Source organism: Juglans regia, chromosome 12 (genome assembly GCF_001411555.2).
Source record: "Juglans regia cultivar Chandler chromosome 12, Walnut 2.0, whole genome shotgun sequence".
NCBI lineage: Eukaryota > Viridiplantae > Streptophyta > Magnoliopsida > Fagales > Juglandaceae > Juglans > Juglans regia.
In genome coordinates, this window is record NC_049912.1 from 11,955,100 (window position 1) to 11,982,133 (window position 27,034).

Here is a 27,034-nt window from a genome sequence, read left to right on the forward strand (position 1 = left end):
TTCCATGATGATGTCTTTGTAGCCCGAGGACTTGCAAAATAATGAGGCCTGTAGAGTAGCACAGGCCTCTGCTGTTAATGGGTCCGAGTAGAGATCATGCTTCATTCTGAGGGTGGCCAGAACTCGACCCTGCCCATCTCTAATGATTGCTCCCACTCCTATCTTGCAAGTTATTTTGTCTATGGCTGCATCCCAATTCAGTTTTAGGTTGCCTTTGGGTGGAGCTTCCCATTTAGTTAGCTGCTAGCAGGTGGTTGTTTGTATTCTCTTATGTTGTGAAATCTGATGTAGCTCCTCCACCAGTTGTCTTGATTGCTGGCTAATATTTGTTGGATAAGAGAATAGTCCATTGAAAACCAAGTCATTCCTCCTTTTCCAAATGAGCCACAATGTAATGGCAAAGGACATCAGGTCCTCTTGTTCTAGGCCTTCAACAAGACCATCCACTAACTCTGCAAAAGTATGAAAGAAAGGACTTGTTTTCTACAGTTTCTGAGTACTCTGAGCCCAAGTGTCTCTTGCTGAAGGGCATTCACATAGAATGTGTTCAATAGATTTAGGTTGTTGCTTGCAAATTGGGCAGGTAGGATCTTCAATGACTTTTCTCCTCACTAAATTGATTCGGGTAGATAAAGAATTTAGGCAGGCTCTCCAGAGGAAGGATTTGGCTGCATTAAGGATGTTTAGATTCCAAAGTTTTGTCCATGGGGCTCGTGATGTTTGGAGAGTTGAAGATTGACCTTGCTTTTGATTTTCTAACTTTGTCAGCATATGATAGACACTTTTGACACTAAACTGGCTTGAGGTAGTGCATCTCTGTTGTAATCTATCTGGGCTAGGATAAAGACTTACTGGTATTGTTTTGATCAGGTCAGCTTCCTCTTTTGTGAACAAAGTTGAGATCAGGTCCTCTTTCCATTGGTTTGTTGGTTTGTCTATTAGGAGGGAGACTTTGGTGTCAACATGCATGAATCTGAGAGAGTTTTGGGGCTTGAAAGTGCTCTGTTTGGGAAGCCATTTGTCCTTCTAAATGCTAGTTGTTTCCCCATCCCCTATTCTCCATATCAGACCCTCCTCATTAAACAAAGGTCTAGCCGCCAGAAAACTTTACCAGAGAAAAGATGAATTTTGGCCTAGAGTGGCAGTGAGGAAGTTTTTTTTATGAAAATACTTCTCTTTTAGCATCTGAGCTGCCAAAGATTCAGGATTAGAAATTATCCTCCAACCTTGTTTTACTAGAAGAGCTTGGTCGGAATTTTCAAAGTCCCTTATTAAATGTTGCCGAACTTATAAATTTGGTCTATCATCTTCTAAAATCTGTCATTTTTATTTTCCGAAGTTTCATTTTCTTTTCTTTTTTAATTTTTTCTGTATTATTTATGTATTTTTTTCGGCTATAAGATGATAAAAGAGAAGTGGACGTGTAATATTTAAGAAGCTATTAAAAAAATGAAGAGAAAATTAAAATTAAAACTAAAACGGGTGGTGTTGGCTGGTGATGGGGGCGTGTGTGGGAAAACAAAGACGGACTAGAAAAAAGAAAAAAAAAATGAGTTGCCTGCCGAGTGCCAACTACAAAAGTGCCAACCCAGCCACGCGTAGGCACACTCCGTCTCTCTATCTCTACGCAGATGATTTCCAAAGCCTCCACTGCCATGGCTGTCTTTCCTTGCTCTAGGGTCTCTCTCTTTCTTTCTTTTACCTCTTTTGTTTGTTTTGTATATTATTTTTTCGCTTTTCGTCTGAATATGTGCAGAGTTATAACACGCCTGTTGCAAAATTTCTTTTTCCTTTCTTTTGGGTTTTGATTGACTGTGATTTTGCGGTCTTTCTTCTGATCGTTATGGTGGAAATGTTATGATATGCCTTGAGGTTTTTGCTTTTTGTTGGCAAACATTTTTACCCACTTGAGAAAATTACGATGTGGACTGGAATTCATGAGCAGTAAAATGCATGCTATTACTTGAGGTTTTTCCTTTTCTGTTTGGGTAATATTTGTAACCTTTTGAGAAAATAACGATCGGAGTTCTTGAGAACAGTTCGATAATTATTTTTTTAATGTCTTATATAGTTCAGTTCCTTTTTTCTATCTAATTATCTTGAAATGGTGGGTGTTTGCTACTGGAAATAGAATCAGTGAGTTGGATTTGAACTACTGTTCATATTTTGTTCATTATGAACTGTAATCTAGCTTAGCAGTCAATCAAGTAGATTGTGACGATCCTATCATACTATTTCAGTAGAATGGTTGAGGAAGCAATGAGTTTTTTTAGTAAGGAGTAGAGTTTTTTGTGCTTAATTTTACAATGTAACTTGAAAAGGTAACTTTGTTAGAGTTTTGGGATTGTATGGGAAAATGGTTTTTGTAATTGAAAATGACTTCAAAAAAAAAAAAAAAAAATCTATTTTATCCTTTGGCTTACTTTATACAACTGGGTATAGTTTGGGATTCGGTAACAATTTCGGCATAGTCCAGCAAATGGTTTTTTAGCGATACAGCATCTTCCCCAAGTTCTAGTTGACTCTACATGTAATTTTAAAAAGAGTGTGCAATGCAATGTGCATTCACAAGTCCACTAAACTCTCTTTGCTATCTTCATGCGTAATTTTATTTTCAAATGGAATCAGCTATCTGCTCGTGGTCCAATGCCATACATTGAAGCATATTGATTTTGCTATTTTCATGTGTATTCTAACATGGTTTTTCTTTTGATTCTATGATACAGCCACTCTTATCTTCAACCTTAGTTTTGGAAAATATTAATTGTAACTCTCTAGTTATTTATTTCAAAGTGCCTTCTCCTAGGTGAGGAGTGGTCTTCGCGTATGGCCAGGTGTGAGACAACTTTGCTTCAGAAAGGGCCTTTTGTATGGGTTTCTTCGATTCTTCTCGACGCCATTAAAAACCTTGCGGGGAGCTAGTCGATCACTTAGAGTGAATCAATTTTGCAGTGTAGTTAATCTGTCTTCTGCATTGCAGATTGAATTGGTAAGCAAATCTCTTCATCTTTTTTTTTTATTTTATTTTTTTGGTTCTTTCAATGTCTTGGTAATACCTGTGCATAATGATTTGCTTGCAAATTGTATACAAGAGACGACGTAACCTCAATTGACAGGAAGCATACTATAGTCCACCTATTAAACACAAGGAAAAAGTGCTAGAAGTTCATTCGAAGTAAAAATAGAAGACTTTACACTGTTGTGGACCATTATCCAATAATACAGAGTATTAAGAATGGTTGACTTGAGTTCCAACTCTGTTTTTTTGTAGTCATCGAAACTATGCTCATTGTTTTCCCTTTAAAACACACCACAACTAACAAATCAGTGTCATCTTCCATAGCAGTGCACACTGATGGCTGTTAAAGTGTCCTTACCATCACGCTAGGAGATCCTTTACCCTGAAAGACATAGCCCACTCTATCCCAAATGGGCGAAAAAATCTGTCGCATAATGAGATCCCACATTACTTTGGAGGGAGAAGTTCTTCCCATTTATAATGATTTCAAGGGGCTTCGATTGTAATCTTGACTGGTCCATTTCAAGTACAGGACTCGATGTGGCTTGGTCTTTCCTTGGGTTGTTATAAATGGTATTTGAGAAAATCCTTAACCAGAAATATGCGACATGAGCTGTGCCACCTATAATGAAATGCCCTGATGAGCATGTCAGAATTTAAGAAGAGGATATTGTCATAACTTAGATTGAGAATAGAAGTTGGTGAATTGAGGTTCTCCACATTTTTTTTTTGGGGGGGGGGGTTATGTTTTGAAGGTGTTCCAATATATAGTCCTTTTGGTGTACAAGCCCATATATGGCTTGGACTTTTTCTTGGGTCATTACATCCCGACATCACATATCATGCTAGAAGTAGATCTTCAACCTATCACCCACCACAAATGTAGTAAAGAAAAATGACTTCCCTCAACCCTTTGTAAGAGAACATCGACCTCTGGTTTAGTTCCATTCTTTACGTTCTCAAGCACCCTCTAAGTGCTTTCTCTCTCAAAAGCATACCGTCATAGCTATTTTCCCAAACCAAGAAGTGACATCTTTCAACTCCGAAGATGATGTCAACAACAGCTCCAATACGACTTTAAAATGTTTAGATATCCTGATGAGTATGGATTGATTGATCATTAAGTGGCAAAACAGTCCATCAAACCACTGACAGCAAACACCATAGCAAGATATACCATCCAATGCATGAGTAATGCTTAGAGCCAACACTAAGAGTTCCACTAGCCTTCAACGGTGAGCATTAGGAATGAGTTGGAGACACATTGACTAGAGGAGAAATATATAAAAGAAAACTAGTTATAAGAATATAACCCTAGTATCGATGTTCATATACGATGTTGAGACTAGGGTTTGCAATGAGAAGAGAAAAGTTTCTCCTAACCTCGCCTTTCTATGATTATATACATTAGAAAAGATTTGCCTTTCTATGGGTTGTAGGTCACTATCCTAGCCCCAATATCTTATACCCTAAAATCCTTTTGGGGTCAAACTTATAATAGTTTAAGCTAATCGCGCGTTTTCTCCAAATCTCTCAACCGACCTATAATAGTTTAGGTAATAGTGTAAACTTCCTTGATCATTAATCATTAGGCGTGCTATGTTTTATGCATGGATTTCTTGGGTTGTCTAAGGCCTGATTTGGATAGAGAGATGCTTCCATCTCATCTCAATATCCAAACACTACAAACAAACACTTTTCAATTTCAAATCTTCAACTTTTTCTTCTAATCATTACCTAATTATTACAACTTTCCCAAACTTCCAAATAAAACACAAAAAACAATTCAACATTTTTAAATCTCAAAACAAAAATAATATTAAAAAATAATATTCTAACAGACTTTATAATATTTTTCTTCAACATTTTCTCTCATTTCCCAAAATCTCATAAAACATTTTAACTCAAACCATTTTTAACTTATCTAATCTCAACTCAAATATCTCACTACTATTCACAAACCATCTCAACTCACTATTCAAACCTGGCCTAAGTCTCTTCGTTGTCACTATTCCTCACCTACATTGCTCGCCTATCACTAACTCTACTCAGTGAAATGCTCATGGTATGTTTGGTGTAGTGCTTGTGACATGCTCGGGTTAGTGCTAGCCAAGCAATGCTTGCTCGGTTTCATGCCCATGTGACTCTCTCTCTCTCTCTCCTATTTACACCAATACGTCATGACAACCCTATGGTTGTAATACATCTAATGAAGAGGGTGTTTACCTTTTTTTTTTGATAAGTAAAATAAGTATATATTCATCCAACCAAATGTCAATTACAAACAAATGTTCTAATGCTCGCATCCTAATCCTTTAGGATGCGAGGGTTAGGGCTTGTAACCCTAATTCCGCATGGCTTGTGGGGAGTTTAGGAGGTTTTGACACCCTGGATTTTTCCTAAGTTTCCATTCGTAATTCTTGTGGATATTATTTATTTATTGGATTATTGGCTAAGTGTTGGAAGAATTCTTTAGGCCACTTTCTATTTTGTTGGATTGGATCTTGGAGTTCTAAGTTAGAAAGCCCACAAGAGGGAAATAGAAGAAAAAGACCCATGGAATTTAGCCCTTAAGGATTTTGGCCTTGGAAGGCCCAAGTTGACCCATTGGATAAGGAGGAGATGCCACTTGGCATTGGGAAAGAGTTTTTGGTCATTTTGGAAAAAGACATAAGTGACACTTGTCAACCATGCATTGGATCCTTAGATGAAAAAGTAGAAGAAGCAAAAAGGGACTTAGGGTTTCGGTTGGAAGGTGTTAGGCGCCACTTTTGCAAGGCACAAGTTTCTAAATGGACACATGTCAAGCTTAGGGTAAAAAGTGACTTTTAGAGTTTAAAGATGTGTCACACTTGGGAAGACAAAAAGCATGTTCTAGAAGGATTTTTGTAAGGGACATGGAGCATATAGCCGACAGCAACAAGAGGGGGGAGAAGAAGAGATCCAAAAAGTAACATTGAGAATGACACAAAAGGTCACCTCAAGTGACATGGCCATTTTGGCACCCAAGAACACACACCCTTACGCCACATGTCAACCATGCACACTAGAAGAGTGTCTTAGAAGATTTTGGTTTTGAAGAAATTACCTTTTGACCGTCTAGTGCATTGAACCTAGACATGAGTAGAAGGGCATGATGGAAAATGGAACAAAAGAGGGATTCAGATGAGAGGAGGAAGGGCACACGACACCATGCAACTTTTGGTCTTCTCCATGAAAGTCCTTGCTTGAGGGAGAAGGGAAGAAAGCTTTGCCAAGTGTCCTTCAAGCATTGGTTGGTGAAAAGCAAAGGGAGGCACAAAGTGTAGCCGAAAATGGAGTGCACTTTTGCTCAAAACCCTAACCTTCCTAAGATTTTCCTCCAATGCATGAGTGACATGTGGCATGAGGAGTGTGTGGGTTCTTGGGCTTGCTGAAATCACCATGTCACTTGAGGTGACTTTTGTGTTATTCCCTAGGCAGTTTTTGGGTCTTTTTCTCTCCCTCTTAGCCGTTGGCCACGTCCTTGCTTTTTCCTCAAAAAGTCTTATAGAAACTTGCCTTTTTATCTTCTCTAGTATGACGCATCTTGGAACTCACAAAGTTTCTTTTTGTCCTAAGCTTAACATGTGTCCATGAGAAGCTTGTGTCTTGCAAAAAGTGGCGCCCAACACTCCATCATCCGAAAATCCTATCCTTTTGGCTTCTTCCACTTTTTCTTCCAAGGTTCTAATACATAGTTGACAAGTGTCACCTTAGTCCTATTCTAGAAAGACCAAAAATTCATTTTCTTGCCATGTGGCGCCTCTTCCTTGTCTCATGGTCTAACTTGGGCCTTCTAAAGCAATACCCTCATGGGCTTACTTCTTTGGGCCTATTTCTTCTATTTCCTCTTGTGGGCTAGAAAACCACACACTAAAGATCCAAATCCAACCTAAAAGTAGAAAAAGGCTTAATGAATTCTTCCAACACTCAGTCAAAAATCCAAAGGTAAAAATAATCATCCATACAAAAATGTAAACGAGGTTCCTCATGAAAAATCTGGGGTGTCACATCCTCCCCCCTTAAAAATAGATTTCTTCCTCGAAATCGGCACGTGATAAAACTCGAAATAACGGTAATCACTTGGAATTGCATACCTATAGCACTTGCTGTCGTGGAATCTTCTGATGACAATAGGGATGGTACGTCATCCTCTTTTGTCACCAAATCTTGTGAAAAATAGAATATCGCGTCTAGATCATAATCAAAATACATGTTCACTCATATCTTATTCAGCTTATGCTCTATTTCAAGCTCTGTATCTTCAATAGGTTGACCTGCTTCACGGAAACGAATATCATTCGTAGATGTATCTGAGGTCTCAAAAGGCAATGTACCTCATCTCTCGTTCCTCTGCTGCGCAACTCGATTCTGCTTCTTGATTAAAATTGTGCAAATAGGCTCTTTCCAGCTACATCGAGGTTGTCGCTCCTCATGTGTTAATGCTTGTCGTAAATAGAGACTTCCTCGAAAATCCGCATCCATCACATGCGTACGTTGGTGTTCGGACTTTTCCATCTACCTTGATTGAGCTACCATCATTTGCTCCCTTCTAAGACAATTTCTGAGACAACGCTCTCTATGCTCTCTAATTTGTGCCACTGAAGTCACATACATTCGTGGGGTTCTCCTAGGTCATGTCATGCCCTGTTTCAAGGGTATGATAGGTCAACACTGTGTGCACTACAAGTAATAAATTCGTACAGAAACATTTCATTCATAACAAGAACAAGCACAATCAGTCATCCAAGATGTTCAATCATGGTAAAAAAAAAGTCTTAAGTTACAAACAAGTGAGGATAGTTAGTCCTCATCACATATTCTCGTTCCCAAGTCGCTTCTTGAAATTCGGGGTTAGTCCAAAGCACTTTGACTAAGGATATCTTCCGATTCCTCAGCTTTTGTTCCTTTTTATCCACAATCTGCATTGGCCATTCCTCATAAGTTTTGTCGTAACCAAATACTGCTAGGTTCCATCCCAACAATTGGCCTTTCTCCAAAACTCTTCTTCAAAGATGATATGTGAAAGACATCGTGCACTCCTTGCATGTCGATTGGTAGATTTAATCAATACGCTCCTGCACCAATCTTTTCTACCACTTCATAGGGTCCAACTTATCTGGGACTCAACTTTCCCTTCTTGCCAAACTGCACAACTCCTTTCATAGGTAAAATTTTCATGTACACCCAGTCACCTACAGAAAACTCTAGATTTTTGCTTCGTCTGTCGGCGCAACTTTTATGTGGACTTTGGGCTGCTTTCATTCTTTCCTGATTCACTGCTACTTGCTTTCTTACTTCCTGCAAATATTCAGGTCCTAGCACTTTCTTTTCTCCTACTTCATCCTAATACAGCGGTGATCTGCACTTTCTCCCGTATATCGCTTCATAAGGTGTCATTTGAATTGTAGCCTGGAAATTATTGTTGTAGGCGAACTCTATTAAAGGTAAATGGCTTTCCCAATTGCCATTTGGTTCCAACACACATGCCCGCAACATATCTTCCAGTATTTGAATAGTGCATTCTGTTTGTTCGTCTGTCTGTGGATGATATGCACTACTGAACTTTAAATTTGTGCCCAACATCTTCTATAGACTCTGCCAGAAACGCAAAGTGAATCTTGTATCTCTATCGGAAACTATAGACTTTGGCACTCCGTGCAAACGAATTACTTCCTTGACGTAAATTCGAGATAACTTCTCCATGGAATCCGTGTTGGTTATGGGCAGAAAATGTGCACTCTTTGTTAGTCTGTTGACTATAACCCAAATCGAATTCTTTCCTGTCGACGTTCTTGGCAAACTTATCACGAAGTCCATCGACACATCTTCCCATTTCCATTCGGGAATAGGTAATGGTTGTAATTCTCCTGCTGGTCGTCGATGTTCCGCTTTCAACAATTGGCATATTGAACATTTCGCAACGAATTCTGCCACATCTTTCTTGATTCCTTCCCGCCAAAATCTTTCATTAAGATCTCAGTACATCTTAGTGCTGCCAGGGTGAGCTGTATAAGGGGTGCAATGAGCTTCCCTTTTAGTTCCAGGGCACTAGGTTATTACCTTCCTTCCCTTGAAATATATCATTCCATTCTCCCCATTCATGAAGTGTTGTGGTCCTTTGCCTTCGGAAATTCTTTGTTGTAAGCTTTCCAGCTTATCATCCTTACATTGTCCTTCTCGAATCTATTCCTCGGTTAATGAGACAATTTCTTGCACTACTGTCATGGCAACCCTTGGTGGATTTCCAATCAACAAACTTTGCATCTCCACCAATAACGATGGCGATTTAGCCTGGACCTTGCAACTAAGGGCATCCACAACTACATTAGCTTTTCCAGGGTGATACTTAATCTCACATTGAAAGTCACGTATTGTCTCGATCCATCTTCTTTGTCTCATATTCAGGTTCTTTTGACTGAACAGATACTTGAGGTTTTTATGATCCATAAACACCTCACATTTTTCTCCATGCAGGTAGTGTCTCTAGATCTTCAATGCAAAAACTAATGTAGCTAATTCCAGATCATGAGTAGGATAATCCTGCTCATGATTCTTGAGCTACCATGAAGCATAAGTGACTACTCATCCTTCCTGCATCAGAACACATCCTAATCCCATCTTAGAAGCATCATTGTACACCACGTAAAGCTTATGGGGTTCAGGTAAAGCCAAAACCGGTGCTGTGGTCAGCCTCCTCTTAAGTTCTTGAAAACTCTTCTCACACTCTTCGCTTCACATATACTTGTCATTTTTCTTGGTTAATGCTATTAAAGGACCAGAGAGTTTAGAAAATCTTTCTACAAACCTCCTGTAGTAACCTGCCAAACCAAGGAAACTACGTATCTCATGGGCATTAGTCGGTCTCTGCCATTCTGTCACTGCTTCTATCTTTGCTTGGTCTACTACAACTCCTTTGTTAGAGATAACGTGTCCCAAAAATTTCACTTCTCAGAGCCAAAACTCACACTTATTGAGCTTAGTGTAAAGCTGATGCTCTTGTAGAGTTTCCAACACAATCCTTGAATGTTCCTTGTGCTCCTCGTCATTCCGAGAATATACCAATATGTCATCTATGAAAACTACCACGAAACTATTGAGGTACTGCCTAAAGATTCGATTCATCAATTCCATAAATGCTGCTGGCGCATTTGTCAAACCAAAAGGCATTACCAAAAACTCGAAATGTCCATAACGAGTTTGAAAAACAGTTTTTGGTTTTTTATCTTTTTTAATTTTGATAAGTAAAAGTATTATATATATGTATCAATAGGAGTAACCAAGTACACTGGATGTATAGAAGAAAATCTCTAACCTATACTAGAAAGCTCCTATTGCCCCGAAAGCCCATGAAAAACTACCCAACATACATCAAGCCCGAGTTAGAATAAATCACACCTCCACAACCCCAACCCAATGTTTCCGATAGCTCAACCACCATCCGAACTACCCTCTATTCGAAAGACTACCCAACATACATCAACCTCTATGCCCTCGACTTGAGCTTCCACCCTTAGTGTCATTGTTGATTGCACAAAAAAGATGCTTCAACTCCCTGCTTTTCTTAAAGCTTAATTTGGTATCACGCGAGTGGTTCGCCTCAATCTCAGTGATTAGAGCTTTAAACTGGTCTTCACATCCTTCACGTGAGATTCCCACAATATATTGAATCTCATTAACCTTTTGCAAAACCCAATCCGAAGATGATCCATTTATATTGTTTAATGGAGGAAGAGATACCAAGGGGACAACGTCTTCCCCTAATGTAGCGCCCAACGTAGTTCCAAACGGTACCAACGATAAACCCTTGTTCAAATCTTGTGCCTCCTCAACAACACCAATGGTACTCTCCATTGGTGATTCTGGGTTGGCAGCAAGTCCCTTCACCTCTGACAACCTTGTGTGTGCAGCTTCGACGGACCCTACTTTAGATGTCGGCGTTACACCATCATCACATGACAGAAGCCAAGGGTCCCATCGTTGTTATCTGTGTTTGCCGACCGTGCTCCAAGCCTTCCACAGACTCTGCTCCTGTCGTGGACTTCTTTGATACCAGTCGCCTTCTCCGCCAATATGACTAGGGACAAGTTAGAAACCTCCTCCGCGTAGGAGTTGTTGTCACTGGGGCCAAGATAAGGGTCTCCTCCGGCCTAGGACTTTCGTTAGACCGTGAAACTGACCCAGAAGTGGAGCCCTTCTCAAACATGCGCAAATGGAGCTTCGGCCTCCATTTTAGGTTTGGAAGGCGAAGTGGGCTTATGCGGACTTCCTATCGTTGGGGTGAGACCCCAAAAAAACCAGATCTGTGCGGCGAAAAAAAACCAGATTGCTCAAAAACTCGGTTGTCGGAGATGGTACCAGCGTCAGAAGTCCCTTGCTGAAGTCACTGGTGTTGTCTGTGTCAGTGGAGGTGCCGAGAACATAGATTAGCCGCCTGAGGAGAAATGACGGAACACAAAAACCAAAAACAGATCTAGTAAAAAATCGTGTCGCCGGAGGCCTGCCAACGCTAGATGTCCCTTGGCGAAGTCGCCTGGGGCCGGTGATCTTGTCTGTGCTGGTGGTGCGCAGTCACTCACCGGACTAGAGTGGGTGGGTGAGTGTCGACGTTGACATTGGAGTTATCTCTGTGCGAGAGAGAGACGGTGGCGAGATCACAGGGATGGAGGCTAGGGTTTAGAAAGGCCACCGACTAGAGTGGGACGTCGGCAGAAGCTTGAAAGGATGATGGAGGCTAGGGTTTTTTGGGAGGGAAAGGTTGTGTACGGAGAAAATTTTCAAAATAATACAAAGAGGGGCATTACAGGGTGAAGCCCTCGTACCTGGTTTTTTTTATCTTAAGTTGATGATATCCTTATCTCAGGTCTATTTTCGAAAACACCGACACTCCTTGCAATTGATCCAACAAATCATCTATTTGTGGTAATGGTTACCTTGTTCAGATCTTGATAATCGATGCACGTCCTTAGGGTACCATCCTTCTTCTTCACAAATAAAACAGGCGCTCCCCATGGGGACGAAGTAGGACGTATAAATCCCTTCTCCAAAAGCTCCTCTATCTGCACCTTCAATTCCTTTAATTCTGCCGGGACCATTCGGTATGGTGCCTTATGTAACGGGGCCGTAGTTGGCTCTAGCTCAATTGAGAACTCCGTTTCACGATCCGGGGGTAATCTAGGTAGATTGTCAGAAAAGACCTTGTGAAAATCCTTTATTACTAGAATCCCTTGGACTCCCTTATGTTTCTCTATCGATTCAGTCATAACTGCGAGGTAAGCAACTGCTCCATCTCTTATATTCTTCTTAACTTGTCCTGTCATTACAATTGATGGAATTGACCCAATCACTTCCCCCATATAACATATCCTGTCTTTTGACGGCAAGTCAAAGACTATCTCCCTTCATCGACAATCTATCTTAGCATAATGCTTTGATAGCCAATCCATTCCAATGATCAAATCAAAACCCATGAGATGGAAAACAATTAAGTTAGCAGTTAGGGTCAAACCTGTGACTTCCAATCCACAATCCTTAACCATACGGGTACACCCAACTATCTTCCCATTGGGTATTGCTACTAGAACCTTCCGAGACAGAGTTTCCATACATAGCCTACACCTTTGAACATAGTTGTTGGAAACAAAAGATCGTGACACTTCAGAATCAAACAAAGCATACGTCACGTGTTGCATCAATCTTGTCAAGTTTGGTCTGAATCACTCTTTCCATTGTTTTCCTTCATTTATATAGAAAAGGGTTACAACCGAGCACTGATTCTAGCGCTTAATTGCGGCTGGTCTTACTATACACGTTAGCTGATATTTACACGTTAAGTCTATTTACTATACATGTTATCTATTTATCTGCTATGCTATCTACATATGGAAAGCATCTCTATAAAAGTATCTCTGTAACATCCCCCCTTAAATTGATGCTGGTGGATCAAGAAGCATCAATTTGTCAATTTGTCAACCAAGAACTGATGTTGGTGCCGAGAAAGAGTTTTAGTAAATATGTCTGCAGTTTGAAGTTCAGTGGAAATATGAGGGAGTGTAATCACATGTTTGTCAAAAGATTTACGTATAGAATGACAATCGACCTCGATATGTTTCGTACGCTCATGGAAGATAGAATTAGTGGCGATCTGAATAGCACTGGTATTATCAGCATGAAGAGGAGTGTGATGTAGCTAAGGAAAACCAAGTTCATCCAATAAACCACGAAGCCATGTGATTTCAGAGCATGTGGAAGACATAGCACGATACTTAGACTCAATAGAGGAATTGGAAACTCTGTCTTGCTTCTTACTCTTCCAAGAAATGAGTGCATTGCCTAAGAACATGCACCAGCCAGTAACAGAGCGACGAGTATCTGCACATCTGGCCTAATCAGCATCACTATACCCCACCAACTGTAAGGAAGATTCTTTAGGAAAGAACAACCTGCGTGTAGAGGTGTCCTTCAAATATCGGATAATGCGACGGACAACGGCTAAATGAAGATGTCAGAGAGCTTGCATAAATTGACTAACTTGTTGTACAGCAAAAGAAATGTCAGGACGAGTAATCGTCAAGTAGTTCAAACTCCCAACAAGTTGCCGATACAAGGATGGATCTGATAGAAGCTCCCCTTCTTCCTGACGAAGCTTAAGATTTACCTCTAAGGGAGTAAAAAAAGAGTTATCCGATTGGAGACCACCCAATGAAATAACGTCTTGCGTGTATTTGTGCTGGTGTAACAACGTACCAGTTGGAGTAAGCTGTACCTCAAGGCCAAGAAAATACTGCAGGGGACCAAGATTTTCATGTGAAAAGAGGTCTTGAGATGCTGTTGTAATTGCTTAATTAACTCAGTATTGGAGCCAGTGATCACAATGTCATCGACATATACGAGAAGCAATACGATTCCTGCAGAAGTCTGGCGAAGAAAAAGAGAGGAATCAAACTGACTCTGAGTAAAATGAAAAGCAAGCAGGTTAGAGCGAAATTTTTCAAACCATGTACGCGAAGCCTGTTTCAGTCCATACAATGATCGACGTAGCCGACAAACCTCCGAGGAAGGTGTAGCAAACATGTCGGGAGGTGGGGACATATAGATTTCTTCCTTCAAATCCCCATGTAGAAAATCATTATTCACATCCATTTGCAGGAGAGACCACCCTTGCGACGCGGCAAGTGCCAAGATAGTCCGCATAGTAGTCATTTTGATAACAGGTGCAAATGTTTCTTCATAATCAATACCGTACTCCTGTCGGTTCCCAAGAACCACGAGACGGGCCTTATATCTGTCCAATGAGCCATCAGCTAGAAACTTGATTGAGTATACCCATTTACAACCAATAGGTTTCACATCAGAGGGACAAATTATAAGATTCCAAGTATGATTGTCTTGAAGAGGTTGGATTTCCTCTTACATGGCCTGCTGCCAACAAGCTTGGGTGGATGCCTGGGTATAAGAGTGAGGAACAGAATTAGTGTCGAGAGTGGCAGTAAGCGAGATGTGAGGAAATCCATACCTATCTGGTGGACGTGTAACCTGGGTGGACTGTCGAGATATAGGAACCGCAGAATCAGATGACGAATCAGTGTCTGGAAGGGGCGTTGAAGAAGGGGGAAGACGTCGATGATACACCATACCTGGTTGAAATCGCTTAATAGAAGAAGACACATCATCAAAAGCGGGAAGAAGAGTAATAGGAGGATTAGAAATAACCTAAGACTGAAATAAATATTGATTTTCGAAGAATATCACATTCCGTGAGATTCAGGATTTATTTGCATGAGCATCATAACAAGCAAATCCTTTTTGAGTAGGACTATATCCCATAAAGGCACACGTGACAGATTGTGCAGCAAGCTTGTGACGCTCAACAACTGGCAGATGAACAAAACAAACACACCCAAAGGTATGGAATGATTGCTACTCAGGAGATATGCCAAATAATCGAAAATATGGAGAATCATAATCTAGAGTAGTAGTAGGCAAACGATTTATCAAATAGACAGCAGTAGATAAAGCTTCTACCCAGAACTTAGAAGGTATAGAAGAATCAATCAACAAAGTACGAATGACATCTAAGAGATGACGATTTTTACGCTCAGCGACTCCATTTTGTTGAGGAGTATAAGGACAAGAACGCTGGGAAACGATCCACTTTTGCTGAAGAAAAGTTTGAAAAGATTAAGACATGTAGTCTCCTCTTGAGTTGGAGCGTAAAGTTTTAATACAAGTACTGAACTGTGTCTCAACAAGCGCAACAAATTTTTGAAAGACAGAAAATACGTCAGCTTTAGAACAGAGAAAATATATCTAGGTGAATTGACTATAATCATCGATAAACGTTACAAAATAACGATACTGACCATGAGAAATAACAGGACTCACACCCCAAACGTCAGTATGCACGATCTCAAAACAGCTAGAAGCACGACTACCATGCACAGGAAAAGGTAAAGTTTTACTTTTACTAAGACGACAAGTAGCACAATCAAAAGATACAGGAGAAGAAGAAAAGTAATTTTTATTGCCTAAAAAACCATGTTTCATAAGATGAGTCAAGACAACAGAATTAGGATGACCTAATTTCTTATGCCAAACTTCACTAGTATTGGTAGTAGCCGCGAAACAACATTAGGAACAGAAAATTGTAATGGAAATAAACGACCTATTTTAGGCTCCTTCGCGATCACTGTTCTTGACACCTGATCCTGCACAAGACAACCATCACGAGAAAAGTGAATATTGCAATTATTATCTACCAATTGTCCAACAGAAATCCAGGAGAGACAAAAACATCGCGAAATGAAGAGCCCAAAATACCAACAACAGTAATAGGAAGAGTACTGCCATCAACAATCTGAATATTTTGCTTGCCTCTATACTTACGAACACCATGGAGACCTGTCGTAGTACCAGTCATATGTTAGAAGCGCCCGAATCAACAATTCAAGAAGTTGAGTTAGTACCTGTACCTTGCAGGCCTAAGACCGTAAAAGCAGACACAATCATCTGTTGGACCATTGCTGGTGTGAGAACAGATGAATCAGGACTTACAGTAGGCGGTGCAGAAGATGAAGAAGGAGACTGTACAGCAGCTTGAAAAGCTTGGGATTGGCAATTCTGAGGACACACGCGACAGTCTTTGATGAGATGTCCCTCTTTTTTGCAGTAGTTACAAACTTTCTTCGAACAGTTGCGAGCAATGTGACCGAACTTCTTGCAACTAAAACACTGCAATTTGTTTCTCCCTCTCCCTTGTGCTGCATAGGTGACATTCACAGCCTCAGAAAAGACCTTCTCAGAAGTCATACCCATCTAAGTATATAATCGTTGTTCTTCATGCAATAAATCTCCCAAGCAAATATCCAAGGAAGGAACCGGATTACGGTTCAATAAACTGGCTCGAACAGGCTCAAATTCAGGTTGAAGCTTCATCAAAAATTGATCGCGTTGACTCTCAACATGAACCGCTTGAAGAGCCACGAGGGCCGCGGTGGGAACCTTAGCATGAACAATAGCAGAATACTCGCTCCAAATATTAATAAAAGTATAATAAAATTGCTCAATGGTCAAATTACCTTGAGTGTAATTGCTAATTTCCAATTCCAATTGGAATTTTCGAGCGCTATGATCTTGGTGATAAATACGATGTAGATGGGCCCACATAGCTTGAGCCGTAGTGAAACACTGAAGAGTGGTGACAAGATGGGGCTCAATCGTTTCCAATAGCCAAGAGATCACCTTAGTATCCTTGACCTCCCATTGGGCAAATTCCTTTTCATTAGTGGAAACTCAAACAGAACTATCAATATGATTTGATTATTCTTTCCCTTTCAAGAACATTTTAAATTGAAATTCCCACGTAGGAAAATTCTTTCCAGTAAAACGAACAATAGTATTTTCAATAGACATAATGAAAAACACTTAGAGAAATATGCTCAAGTAGTCAATCCAATGAGCGACAAGCCTAACTCAAAGTCACGGTAACAAGGGGGGGGGCCCAAGGTCCTAAATAAGTCCACGCTCAAAATAAAAGGCCCAGACTAAAAATAAAGGGCCCAAAGTCACAAGAATAAAAGGCACTTACAGACAAAGGAGAAATACTTCGAAAGCTGCCCAGAAAATTACGGAAACCAGCAGAGAGACCCGACTGCAACACAGCCACCCAGAAACTTTCGGACTGCCACAAAAAAAAAGAAAAAAGAAAAAAGAAAAAACCTCCACAGAAATTGTCGATTCTCACCAAAGGTGACACCCGCATGTCTTCAGCCACTAGAAACTACCCAGAAACTGCCGACAAGCACCAACAAACCACCATAGACGTAGCCGACCACCACACAGCCACCCACAGAAGGAGTCGACCTCACAGAAACTGCCTTCTGCCACAGAAATGGCCGACTGCCCCATAGCTGCCCAACCACCACGAGAAGGCACCAAAAGGAGCCCACAAGGCAAAACAGTGTTCGCAACACCCAAAATAACTCTGACAGCCACCAAATACTCGAGCCCACAAGTGAAAACACCACAGACACCACAAGTGAAAACACCACAAGAGAAACTTGCGGAAACAGCGAGAGAAAAAAAAATTCCTCCCGTCGCAACACGCCAATGCTCAAGGATTAAGATCACAGAGATGAATATCAGAGTAGTGGCTCTGATGCCATGTCAAGTTTGGTCTGAATCACTCTTTCCATTGTTTTCCTTCATTTATATAGAAAAGGGTTACAACCGAGCACTGATTCTAGCACTTAATTGTGGTTGGTCTTACTATACACGTTAGCTGATATTTACACGTTAAGTCTATTTACTGTACACGAAGAGTCTATTTACTGTACACGTTATCTATTTATCTGCTATGCTATCTAGATATAGAAAGCATTTCTGTAAAAGTATCTCTGTAACAAATCTAACCTTACCTAAAAGAGATAACTACAATTACTTAAAACTCTTAGCCATTCTATCTATTAATCAAGATAGGGTTTGGAAATATTACCAGTAATCACTCCGACATTAGCCGCCTCGTTTGTTTTCAAATCCACCGCTCTTGGTGTGATTGCATAAACTTTGGCTTTCACGAGGGTTTTCACCATGCCTCCTGGCGTGGTTGTTCCTCCAGGTGTGTTCTGCGGACATTCTCGGATCATGTGACGAGTCTGGCTGCATCTTAAACATGCTCCCGTTGCGAGTCAACATTCTCTACTATGCCTTCGTCCACTTCTTCTACACGGTGGTGGTGTAACTGGTATTGCGTTCCTGACTACTTTCCTTTTTCCTTATCCATAGTATGGGGAACCTTCCTCTTTCTCGCATCTTTCCTGGGTGAGTAGGGTATTCCTCTCTTCTGGTTCATATGAACTTGAGAAATTAGACTTCTTTGTAGACGCTACATTCACCAATTCTTGGAAATTCTCGATCTGCAAGCACGCAACTTGATTCCGAATCCTCAGCTGCAATCCATCCTGAAATTTCGTAGCTTGTATCTTTTCCGTTCCAATCAAGTGGGGCAAACCTTCCCAACTCCATGAATCGGGCTGAATACTGTTCGACCATCGTATTGCCTTGTACCAAGTTGGCAAATTCCAATGCCTTTTGTTGTGTGGTCGTCTCCGGAAAGAACTGATTGTCAAATTCCTTCTTGAACCGCTCCCACGTGAGCGTAGCCACATCTTCCAACTCTTGTGCCAATAATTGACGTTTTGTATCCCACCATATGCCGGCCTCTCCTTGGAGTAGATGTCCAGCATGTTGAACCTTCTGTTCCTCTGTACATCCACTTATATCATAGGTACGTTCTAAATCAATGAGCCACTTGTTGGCTCGCAACACTCCTTTCGTTCCCAAGAAATTCGGGTATCGATAGACCAAGAACTGCTCAAATGGGCATCCCCGAACATCTCCTCTATGGGTGTCTTGCCGAACGTTTTGTCCTTGCTCCATTTGATTTCTCACTACTTTTGTCATTTGGCAAATAGCCTTCGCTATAGCTTGACCGCCTTCCATTGGTTGGTTTCCAGTATCTTACTCCCTACGCCTGGGAGAAGCATCGTCTCATCGGTTTCGCACCATGACTTCTTCTTTCTCTTAAAATGCATAAAGTCAACCGTGAGTCAAGCTTTCCTAAGAAGGAAAACACCAACTTCCATCCATTGCATCCATGAGTTTCCACGCGTACTCTTTCTCGATATGATTCTTCCAAGATTTAAGCCTATAGCTATAAGATCAAAGCCTATAACTACAAGATTGAAGCCTAGCTTTGGTACCATGAAATTCCCTAGGACAACTTGTAGGTTTATCCAGAGACGTAATTGCTCTGAAACCACCGTCTGCGACGCCCCCAATCCCCTCGCTCGGGATTTGACGGTGACTGAATGCGTCGGGACATGTAACACAACGATACATACCCCTCGTACATGATAGGTAAGATGCAATGCACCTAACATCTAGCAGTATGCAATAAAAATCGCAGTGGAAAATTTTTTTCTATCTACTTAAGCACGGTGGCGAAATGAATAAGACACATGGTACCAATAAGTGCAAATATCTCAAAAGCTTTCATATAAGCATAAGTGCTTCAAAATAAGAGTTGTGTTACCAAAAGATTTCCAAAATAAGTAGTCTATCATAAAGTTATTCCCAAAACACGGGACTCTTCAAAAGTATAGAGGCCATAGATAATCTCCTAATTTCTCACTTTGCAATTTTCCCAATACTAGAGATCCATCAGGGGACAAAACCCAAAAGACTCCATGAGACCGCATCTCGGGTGAAAAAAGTCCTACTTCCCTAGCAAGTTCCTTTCCTTCAACATACGCCTCGCTAACCTCCGTGAGGATACACATGATTTGATCCAATTTTTGTGAAAATTGTGAAGTCTTTATCGGGTCAGCGAGCAAAGTACTAAATCTGGGATCTTTTAGACTAACTAACAAGTCCTAAAGAAGCGGGGCTGTCATCTCCAAGGCAGCTGCAGCATAGAGGCATCATCCCTTAATGGTGTATTTGTCCTCTATTCGGGTGCCATCTAAATTCATGGTTCAATAGGGTTTTGTACACCTGCTACAACTTCTACCATTCCGGATGGGGAATGGTAGTGGAAACTACCACAGTGAGATTTTGATAAATTTTAGCAAGTAAACAGTCAACACACCACAGATAACAGAAGCATATAAAAGCAAACTACAAATGAATGCATGGACATGTACTAACCTTGACTTATGCAACTTGACCCTTTCCATAAAACAACTTTTCATCTTTTAAACTCTTAACACATGTTCATATATCATTTGAGCTCGGGTTCCTATTCATATCATAACATATCATGCCATTTCCTTATCATTTCATATCATATTATATTGAAATCACGTCTCATCATTTCATATCATGTCATAACATATCATGGCATTTCCTCCCAAATCCGAAACCCATCTTGCCTTCATTTCCCCATCTTACCCTTCTTCTTTTGTCTTGGTTAAAAGCACTTAGTGGTCGAAAGGTCATTTCCTCCAAAACCCTAACCTTCCTAAGATTTTCCTCCAATGCATGAGTGACATGTGGCGTCAGGAGTGTGTGGGTTCTTGGGCTTGTCGAAATCACCATGTCACTTGAGGTGATTTTTGTGTCATTCCCTAGGCAGTTTTTGGGTCTCTTTCTCTCCCTCTTAGCGTCGGCCACATCCTTGCTTTTTCCTCAAAAAGTCTTCTAGAAACTTGCCTTTTTATCTTCCCTAGTATGACACATCTTGGAACTCACAAAGTTACTTTTTCTCCTAAGCTTGATATGTGTCCATGAGAAGCTTGTGTCTTGCAAAAAGTGGCGCCTAACACTCCATCATCCGAAAATCCTATGTCCTTTTGGCTTCTTCCACTTTTTCTTCCAAGGATCTAATACATGGTTGACAAGTGTCACCTTAGTCCTATTCTAGAAAGACCAAAAATTCCTTTTCTTGCCATGTGGCGCCTCTTCCTTGTCCCATGGTCTAACTTGGGCCTTCTAAAGCAATACTCTCATGGGTCTACTTCCTTGGGCCTATTTCTTCTATTTCCTCTTGTGGGCTAGAGAGTAAGGCCCCGTTTGGTTGCAAGACTCAGTTGAGATCTTCAGTCTAATTTTAAGTTGAGTCTAACATCCAAACATCCAACTCTCAAATTACTAAACTTATTTCAACTCAAAATCTCCTTACACGTGGGATCCACAATCTTTTTCAACTTAACACATCTTTATAAGTGGGACACACAACCTTTTTCAATTTTCTATAAATAGTACTAAATTCATCTTAACATCCAAACACATTTAAACTCATTTTAGATGAGCCTCACATAACTCACTCCATCTACTCAACTCACTATTATTCATAAAGAGCTCATCTCAGCTTAACTCAACTCAACTCAACATCCAAATGCAGCCTAAAAGATCCAAATCCAACCTAAAAATAGAAAAGGCCGAATGAATTCTTTCAACACAGAGTCAAAAATCCAATGGCAAAAATATCATCCATACAAAAATGTGAACGAGGTTCCTCATGAAAAATCCAGGGTGTCACAGGTATGTAGTTTTGTGTTATATGTCCTGACGCATTTAGTCACCGTCAAATCCCAAGTGGGGGGCTGGGGGCGTCGCATAGGTGCTCTAACAACTTTAGTGGCTGGAACATTCAATGGATATGTGGTTGAGGGTCATGGTGCCATAACGTTGGTGGGTGGTGGTGTGCTAGGCATGTGTGTGAGTGCTTGGGTATGTGGTGGTTTAACCTAGGACGTGTGTGCTTGAGGGTGTGAGGGAAAGGCAAGAAGACTTACAGATGGAGTGGGGTGGTGCACGGTGTGGGGAGCCTAGGTTGTGGTGGCCAAATGAGTGATTTGTAGAGCGTGCAAGGGGTGCGGTGCAAATCTTGAGGAGCAAAGTGGGTATGCCGACTTGTAAGGTTCTATAAATAGGGTTTTGTGGATTGCGAGTCCAACTGGGATAAAACTTCTAGCGTTGTGACCTAGGGGTATCCAAAATGGGCTTGGGGTCTTGGTCATCCTAGGGTTTTCGGCTAGACTTTGTCATCCTAGGGTTTTTTGGCTAGACTAGGAGGTGTGATTACCTTAAGAGTTATGATTAGGTTGGATATTGTGATTGGGTTAGGAGTTGTGATTGGACTAGGAATTGTGATTGTAGTAGGTTTTTTTATCTTAACCTAGATGGCTTACTCCCGTGGGGCTCTTAATGGGCTTGGGCAAGCCTAGTACTTGGGCTTGCTCGCCCTCCCTTGGTTGTTGTGGGCTCGGCCCTAGTGGGCTTGGGCCTAGTTGTAGTGTCAAATCCAAATTTTGCTTTCTAAAAATAGAACCCTAATTCTAGTATAACCCTAACTTTTCTAAATTAGAAACTTGAAGGTTCGGGGTGTTACAGGTCTTATATTGAGATTATCTGTTGTCACTACAGTGGAGTTTGGTTGCCATGATGGAAGACGATTTGTAAAACAATTTCAGGCTAAAAAACTCCGTCCTTTCTTTCCTTCGATAAGTTCCATGGACCTGGTACACAGCATTGAGGGTGAGGCCCAATGGTAGAACCTCTTGCTATTTTCTAAAAGGACCAGACTAGCACAATGAAGTGAAATAATATCACTTAGACAGGTGTTGGTGTGTCACCAGCTTTGCCATTCGCGCTTTGACACTGTTCAGTTTTGTCTCTCATACTGGCCTTACTAGATTCTGCCTTATAAGGCAGTTAATTGACATATTTCATTCTTTTAATTAGTAGCTTTACCCACACAAGCAGGGGATTGTTTATCATATAATGTGTGTTAGTGTGGTTGAAGGTCTGTATGCACCGTCACCCAAAGTTTCTTGGTTTTAGATAATGAGGTTATCCACTCCATCACTGGTTCAGATGCTGGATTTGTTTTCATTTTCAGGTACCATGTCTCAAGGACAACTATGCATATCTTTTACATGATGTAGATACAGGCACAGTTGGTGTTGTTGATCCTTCTGAAGCTGTACCCGTTATAGATGCCTTGAGGAGGAGAAATCAAAATTTGACATACATATTGAACACTCATCATCATTATGATCACACTGGCGGGAATGCAGAGCTAAAAGAAAGGTACGGTGCAAAGGTATGATATATATATTTTTTTTTTGGGCAAGGTCTGATATTGTTTTGTCATGCTAGATGTTTTCTTCTTCAATATCGTTAACTGTTGACTCTCAAAAGAACATAGCATGGCCTCTTTTGTGTAATACAAGGACCCATTGCGGAGAAGCCTTTGCCATGGAACTATAATACTGAAAATCTGATACTCATCAATTCAACTGCATAGTATTTGAAAAACCTTTGCTAAATTGCAATGAGTCTAAATGGATTTTTTCTACTGTTAAGAATTTACTTTGCTTTTTTCATATGTCAAATTGTCATAATTTAGCAGTACATTTGAAGAATTGCTGAGAATTGTTTTAAAACTGGTATAGCTGCTACTCTTAGGACAATAAGAATTTTCTAGAAATTTCTTTGTGACATATATTTCTTGGAGCTAATTTGGCTGCATTGGGTTAGGATTGAATGATGGATTGTATGGTGTCTGTTTAGAAGATTTCCCATGAACTTCACAAAAGTCATCTTGCCTTTCTTGAACCTATTTGATTTTTATATTGATTGCAATGGTCATAAAGTTTTCCTCTAACTCTTTGTTACCTGTAGGTGATTGGTTCAGCAATAGACAGGGATAGGATTCCTGGTATTGATATTGTTCTGAATGATGGAGACAAGTGGATGTTTGCAGGCCACGAGGTGCTTGTAATGGAAACCCCGGGACATACTCGAGGTTGTGCTTATTACCTTGTTAAATTAGAAAATCCAATGGAAAAGCTTTCATTCGGCCAATCATGCTAGATTATTGTCCTTGTGTTTGGTTAAAAGAATGTTTTTTCTTCCCTTCTTTTCTTTTTCGAACAATTTGCTAAGAATTCTGTAAGGAGCAATTTTCTTGTTACTTCAATTTGTAATACTTTAATTATGTTTGTTTTATTGTAATTATAAATGTATAACATTGACAGTGATGGAAATAATCTTGCAATTTATATGAAGTGTTGCATAGTGGTTTTGATGATCATGAGTTGCATTTATACAAGTTGGAACTGAAGTAAAACTTTTTCCATGTCTAATTCTACCATCATATATGATCTTATTGTTAAACAAAGGTTTTTCTATGTCATTAGGCTTTCCCTTCATGGTTAAAGTTTGCAAGAAAAAGAAATGACTTTAATTATGTGATTTCCAAGACAGTAGTTCCATTGTATTGTAACACAAAATGATCCATTCCCCTTTGTGTTTGTAAATTTAAATAAACTACCTGGGAGTTCCACTCTCTCTCTCTAAGTTTTTTTCTTGATATAAATTAAATAACAAAATTGCCTCGCTTAAGTTTGCTAAACATTTTGTATAGATTTGTATTTGTTAGTTCTTTGCCTGAACCATCGGATTGGTGGATGACAAGAACATTTGGAAATTTGCATGTATAGGGTGTTTTAGACTTTTTAAGATATATAGGTTTATGACCTACCTGTAATTCTAGTTACTTTTATTTGCAAGTGGATTCATATCTCCGCAAATTTCACCATTATTCTGGACCTATAGCAGATGGTTCTAGTTTTTCTGCCTTGATTTCCTTTTATCATTCTCTACTCTTCTGTTGCATGCAGGCCATATTAGCTTCTATTTTCCTGGATCTGGGGCAATTTTTACAGGAGACACTTTGTTCAGCTTGTCATGTGGCAAGCTTTTTGAAGGAACCCCTGAACAGGTAAACTTGGATTCTTTATTCTGCCCTGTTCATAGATTTGATATCTGCAGAAGAGGGTGCTGTTACCTTTCTTATCATCTTAGGTTGATGTTGTATGGTCATTTCATCCCTTTGTTTATAAATCTGTTGTAAATTTGATATTTCTCGTGTAGGGAGAACATAACTGATAACTATGAGTGGTGGAATTGAAGTTTATCATTACTAAATTTTTAAGACATTCATGTTAGAAAAGCTTGAATAATAGTTAACTGATCGGCCATGTAGTGACTTAGGAATTGATTCTGTTTCTCATGTTCTTCACGTCTCATCTGTTTTGGCTTGGTAATAGCATATTTTTGCAAAGATCAAAGTTTAGTTACTCTGAGAAAACTGGTAAAGATTTCATGCTTTTGTCATTATTTATGCAATGTAACAGTTGATTGTAGATGTTACAGATGCTATCTTCCCTTCAGAAGATCGTGTCTTTGCCAGATGATACAAACATATATTGTGGTCATGAATACACATTGGTCAGTCATCTGTCATCAACCTTTAATGTTTCCTACTCATTTTTCTCGTGAATCTTAAAAGTTATAGAGGCCCTAACTATGAGATCTGCATTTTGACAGAGTAATTCAAAGTTTGCTTTGTCTATTGAACCCCAAAATGAGGCACTCAAATCCTATGTGGCCCATGTAGTCCATCTTCGAAGCAAGGGCCTGCCAACGGTACTCCCCCCGAGACTTCCTTTCCTTCATAATTAGTAGGAAAGTCTTTTCAGTATCAAAATTTGAAGCTTTTGCACCATAAATCTTGAGAGATCCTTAATTCAGTTACTAGGTCACATGATGTGAATATGTATTGTTAACGTGTTTTTCCAAGCTATTTGTATTTTCTATTTTGTGCATGCCTTGCCGTTGAATTTGATCAACATTTTATATAGGAGCAATGCTAGATACAGTCCCCATTTGGGGACTGCAATACAAGCCTAGGAAATTTTATCTTTAATTTTTTTTAAAATTACAAAACTATCCCTCTTGAAATGATGCTTTTTCTCATTTAATAAAGGGTCTGCACATGCAATCCCCAAGTGGGGACTGCAAATAGAATTTCTCTTTATATAGTCCTATCATTATATATTTTGCTAGATCAATGCTGACTCTGTTTCTGGTTTCTCAGATTCCTACTACATTATCGATTGAGAAGTCTTGTAATCCCTTTCTTCGCACTTCAAGTATGGAAATCCGACGGTCCTTAAATATTTCGGACACAGCTGATGATGCAGAAGCCTTGTGTGTCATCCGTCAATCAAAGGATAATTTTTAATATGTTTTTGGAGCCTATTACTTTTGTTGTATAGGAAATGGTAAGCCATCTGTCGTAAACTCCACAGATCTTTATGTCAATAGTGTGACATATATTTTTCTTTGAAATTTCTTAAGCTAGACTACTAATTATGTTGCTTAAAAAAAGTGATTGCTGCATTCCTGGAAGTAAATACAGTAATCAAAATTTAATTGTTCCATTTTAATGAAAATTGGTTGATGATCAAACCAAATGTTACACTAAAAAACTTAAGTTTAGAACTTTTCGACCATTTTGCTGCTGTACGTGCCCTTAATCGAGCTATACAAATAAGACATCAAGATTGGACTCGGATACTCTTCTTTGAATTATATTCATAATCAAGTAGAGCACACCACTTTTGTCTTTCGAAACAACTTGCAGAGCAGAAATGGGTAGTAGCTCCAACTCAGGGATTTGTTAAGGTAGACTGGGGAGTGACAATTTTAAGTTGGTAATGGGGTGATTGCTCGTGATCCAGAGGTTCAGGTCTCGTTACTTTGGTGGTGCCTAAATAGTTTTGCATTGATCCAGTGGTTGCTGTGATTTGGGTTTGTAGAAGTTCATTCTTGAAAGGGAAGGCTCTTCAGGTTGTTTAGGCATTGCAGTGAGAGGAAGATAATGGGGAGCAGATTCGGACATTCAGTATGCAGTGAAAATTCTCTCTTTTTTGCAAGGATGGGAAGTTCATCATGCTAAAGGAGAGGCCAATGGCCAGTGGGGAGCCACACTGACACTGGTAGTTGAATCCACTAGAATTTTTAGAGATTACCTAGTGTGTTATTTATTAAATGTTTTAAATTGTGAGTTTTTTTTTTTCATTATTGCACCATTAAAATATTTGCGAGATCAATTATGATGACCCTTTTGTTTTAAGTTGCCCG

General features: G+C 39.9%; 1 protein-coding gene across 2 annotated transcripts; it reads left to right on the plus strand.

Annotated features, from left to right (window-relative positions):
• The first annotated feature begins 1,539 nt into the window (after window positions 1-1,539).
• LOC108992449 (probable hydroxyacylglutathione hydrolase 2, chloroplastic) lies at window positions 1,540-26,359 on the plus strand. 2 transcript variants are annotated; one of them, XM_018967001.2, is made up of 8 exons: window positions 1,540-1,679; window positions 2,807-2,989; window positions 22,941-23,144; window positions 23,726-23,849; window positions 24,727-24,827; window positions 25,253-25,336; window positions 25,436-25,534; window positions 25,986-26,260. In XM_018967001.2, exons 1-8 carry the CDS (start codon window positions 1,632-1,634, stop codon window positions 26,130-26,132), a joined length of 990 nt encoding a protein of 329 aa, XP_018822546.1. In that variant the 5' UTR covers window positions 1,540-1,631; the 3' UTR covers window positions 26,133-26,260. The 2 variants fall into 2 exon arrangements, with proteins under 2 accessions (XP_018822546.1, XP_018822547.1); XM_018967002.2 differs by having other exon boundaries at window positions 1,541-1,679; window positions 25,262-25,336; window positions 25,986-26,359.
• The last annotated feature ends 675 nt before the right edge of the window (window positions 26,360-27,034 follow it).